General features: G+C 65.7%; 1 protein-coding gene across 1 annotated transcript; it reads left to right on the forward strand.

Annotated features, from left to right (window-relative positions):
* Positions 1–1,344: 1,344 nt before the first annotated feature.
* Positions 1,345–2,636, forward strand: LOC113405589 (ATP-binding cassette sub-family B member 5-like; the record flags this gene model as incomplete). The annotated part of the gene is made up of 4 exons (XM_026646808.2): positions 1,345–1,481; positions 1,591–1,656; positions 1,993–2,114; positions 2,511–2,636. Coding segments are annotated over 4 exons (451 nt in total), but the record flags the coding sequence as incomplete, so codon positions are not given.
* Positions 2,637–3,497: the final 861 nt, after the last annotated feature.

The following is a 3,497-nucleotide window of genomic DNA, read 5'->3' on the forward strand; positions in this document are numbered from 1 at the left end:
CCTGCAGCTCAGAGCGATGCTGAACAGAGCACAGGGGTCTGGGACACCAGGGACGGGGCCTTAAACTGTCTGCGCTGTTTATTTGGTGAGCTGTTCGGGGCAGGGCCTGTCTCTCACTGCAGGTCTGGGCAGCGCCCGGCACGATGGGGCCCTGATCTCGGTCGGGGCCTTTAGGTACCACTGTATTAAATAGTAAAAGACAAACCCGAGCACTGTATGTGAAAAACGCTCCGTGAGGTCGGGGAGTGAATTTGCTCCGTGAGCGGGGGCAGGGCAAACACAGCCGGGATCTCAAGGCAGGACACCGGGGCAAAGCCCGACGGGGCATCTGCCTGGGAAGGGCCCCACAGTGCCTGGGCAGGGAGATGAGACACAAACACCAGCGAGAGCCGGGGACTCAGGAACAGACGCCTCAGGGTGTTTGAGCCCAAATCCCTGTCACACACAGACCCCTGCACACAGAGCTCCCAACCCCCAAGTCTCCGTCACTGTCACACATAAGCCCGGCGCCCCGGGCGGGAGGAGCGGGGGGATCTCAGGGCTGGCAGGGGGCGTAGCCGCTCTGTGCTGAGCGCCGGGGTCCCACACTGGGGTCTCCGTGGGGACAGGGCCCCCTCCCGTCACAACACGTCCGGGGCCTTTCCCATTCCCGTTCTGCACGGGCTGTGCTGGGGGGGGGGGTGTTGTTTTGTTATCAGCCCCTCCCCCCCTATCACCTTCCCCTTGCAGAGCCCTCTGTACACAGAGCTCAGCTGGGGAGCAACCCCCGCCCCCGTGCTGAGGGTCAGACCCCTAGACAGCCCTTCCCCCTGCCCCACCAGGGGCCAGGCAGGCCGGATTGGGACCCCGTTGGGAGTCACCGGGGGTCCCTCACCGCCTGTCTGGCGATAGCGTGCCAGCAGCCGGCCCATGATGCTGGATCCCCTCCTGGTACCCCACCAGCTCCTGCATCTGGTGCCGGAGATAGCCAAGGGATCCCCTTGGAGCCCTGCACCCCGTGAACAGGATGTCCCAGCTCTGCTGCGCCCCTGGACCTGGACAGGACGTGGGTTAGACGGGGTCACAGCCCCCCCCGGGATCCAGAGAGCAGGACCCATCACCCCATGTGGGAGAGCCTCCCAGCCGGGGAGAGAACCCAGGAGTCCTGGCTCCCAGCCCCCCCGCTCTAACCCTCCAGCCCCCACTCCCCTCCCAGAGCCGGGGAGAGAACCCAGGAGTCCTGGCTCCCAGCCCCCCCGCTCTAACCCCCCAGCCCCCACTCCCCTCCCAGAGCTGGGAGAGAACCCAGGAGTCCTGACCCCTCCCTCCCTCCCTCGCTCTCTCTCTCTCTCTGACCCACTGCAGACGTGGGGGAGAAGGGCGGGCAGCTCTCGGCGGGGCAGAAGCAGCGGATCGCCATCGCCCGGGCACTGATCCGCCAGCCGGCCGTGCTGATCCTGGACGAAGCCACCAGCGCGCTGGATATGGAGAGCGAATGCGCAGTGAGTGGTGGGTGCGGTGGGATCCGAACTCCGAACCCGGCCGGCCTGAGTGTCTCCGGTCTGCGTCGTGTGCGGATGGACCATAACGCGGCTCTGCTCCTCCCCCTAGATCCGCCAGTCGGTGCTGAGCCGGGGGCGCCGGACGGTGCTGGTGATCGCCCACCGCATGCAGACGGTGGAGACAGGGCCGGCTCTGGCTTTTTCGCCGCCCCGCGGGGAGGGCAGCGAGCCCCGGCGGGGGCTCCGCTCTCCCCCCCGCGGCCGGGGGCAGGGCGCCGGGGGCGGGGCAGGGCAGCGAGCCCCGGCTGGGGCTCGACTCTTTCCCCCCCCCCGCGGCCAGAGCGCCGGGGGCAGGGCGCCGGGGGGGAGGGCGGCCGGAGCCCTGGGGGGAGGGCGGCGAGCCCTGCTGTGGCCCCGCTCTCCCCGGGGGCCGGAGCGCTGCGCCGCCGCCCCCCTCCAGGTGCCGCCCCAAGCACCAGCTTGGGTGCCTGGTGCCTGGAGCCGGCCCTGGGTGGAGAACGCCGACAGGATCGTGGTGCTGGAGGGCGGGGCCGTGGCCGAGGAGGGGACACACGCCGAGCTGATGGGGCGCAAGGGGCCCTACTACAGACTGGTGCAGAGAGACCTGGCTGAGTAACCCCCCCGCCCCGGGGAATAGCCCAACACCTGCATTACGGTCCGTCCCCTCCTCTCCCCGGCACAGGGTGACATGGAACATACTGACAGCGGGTGATTAGTGTATGATGTCGGGTCACTGGTTTATCGCCTGCGTTGGGTTTCGGTTCTGTGCAGGGAGTCCTGGGGGGGCAGGCGTGTTCGACTGGCTGAGCGCGAGAAGAGTGTTTTGTAAAATACATTGAAGAGGTGAAACATCCGACCGGCGTCTGTGACGGTCTCTGGCTGGAAACGCCGTCGCTGGTCCCGTGCCCCAGCCCAGGGCTGCAGCGTTCGCTCTTGCTGGAACCAGGCCGTGGCTGTAACGCCCCACGGAACCAGTCGTGTTTAACGTGAACGTGGCCTCCCGGTCAGGCTGGTGCTCTGCGACCCGCCCGGAGAGCTGGGAATTGCTGGTCAGTGCGTGGCTGGGGCTCGGCCCGGGCAGTGCCAGCGCACGGCTGTGGAGAGCCAGCAGGAGGCGCTCCAGGCTCCGAGCGGGTGGGTCTGTCTCACAGTAACAGCAGCCGCTGTTTGTCAGCACTGGGGCCGGGGTCACTCCGGTTTCTATCCCAGGCTGGCGGAGCAGAGCTGATCCTGGGGAGGGGCCGCAGGCCGGCAGGGGGTCACTGGGTCACAGACGCTGAAATGTCAGACAGGCCTGAGCGCCTGGGGGCATGGGGGGGGGGGGGGAGACAGGCGGTTAACGATGGCGGCTGTGGGAACATTGATGGTCTCTGAGCTCAATAAAACTTAACAAGGCGAATGGAATCTCTCAGCTCCCCTGGCCACTGGTCACTATCTCCAGAGGGGGAAACTGAGGCACAAGTATCAGGGGAGTGATTTGTCCCTCAAGATTAGACAGCAAGTCAGTGGAGTCCTGGCTCCCAGCCCCCCTGCTCCATCCCAGTGTAACCACCAGACCCCTCACTCCTCCCAGGGCTGGGGAGAGAACCCAGGAGTCCTGGTTCCTGCTCCTCTAACCAGTAATGATTCATTCCTGAACCTCTTTGTGACTAAGATGGCAGAACCCAGCACTGGATTCCCCTGCGCTGGGTGAGGTCGCTGAAGGAGGGGGGAGCGGGAGGGAGAGATTTGGGGTGCAGGGTGCAGTGTTTGTAGAACAGTCTCTAATACCAGCCCTGCTCTGGAGGATGGGCCTGTATCTCTGCAGCTGGGAGCGGGGGTGTGACGATGCGGTTCTGGCGGAACCCAACGGAGAGTGCCAACTCAGGACAAATTGCTCAAACAGGGCAGTTACAGCCCAAGGCTGGGGTTTTTCCACCTCTAAGGCAAACCGAACCAGCCAGATTAGGAGGACTTCGGTCTCACCCCACTGGCTAACCGCAAGTCTCACAAGCA

Source organism: Terrapene carolina, unplaced genomic scaffold, assembly GCF_002925995.2.
Source record: "Terrapene carolina triunguis isolate 2854851 unplaced genomic scaffold, T_m_triunguis-2.0 Scaffold44545, whole genome shotgun sequence".
NCBI classification, from domain to species: Eukaryota; Metazoa; Chordata; order Testudines; family Emydidae; genus Terrapene; species Terrapene triunguis.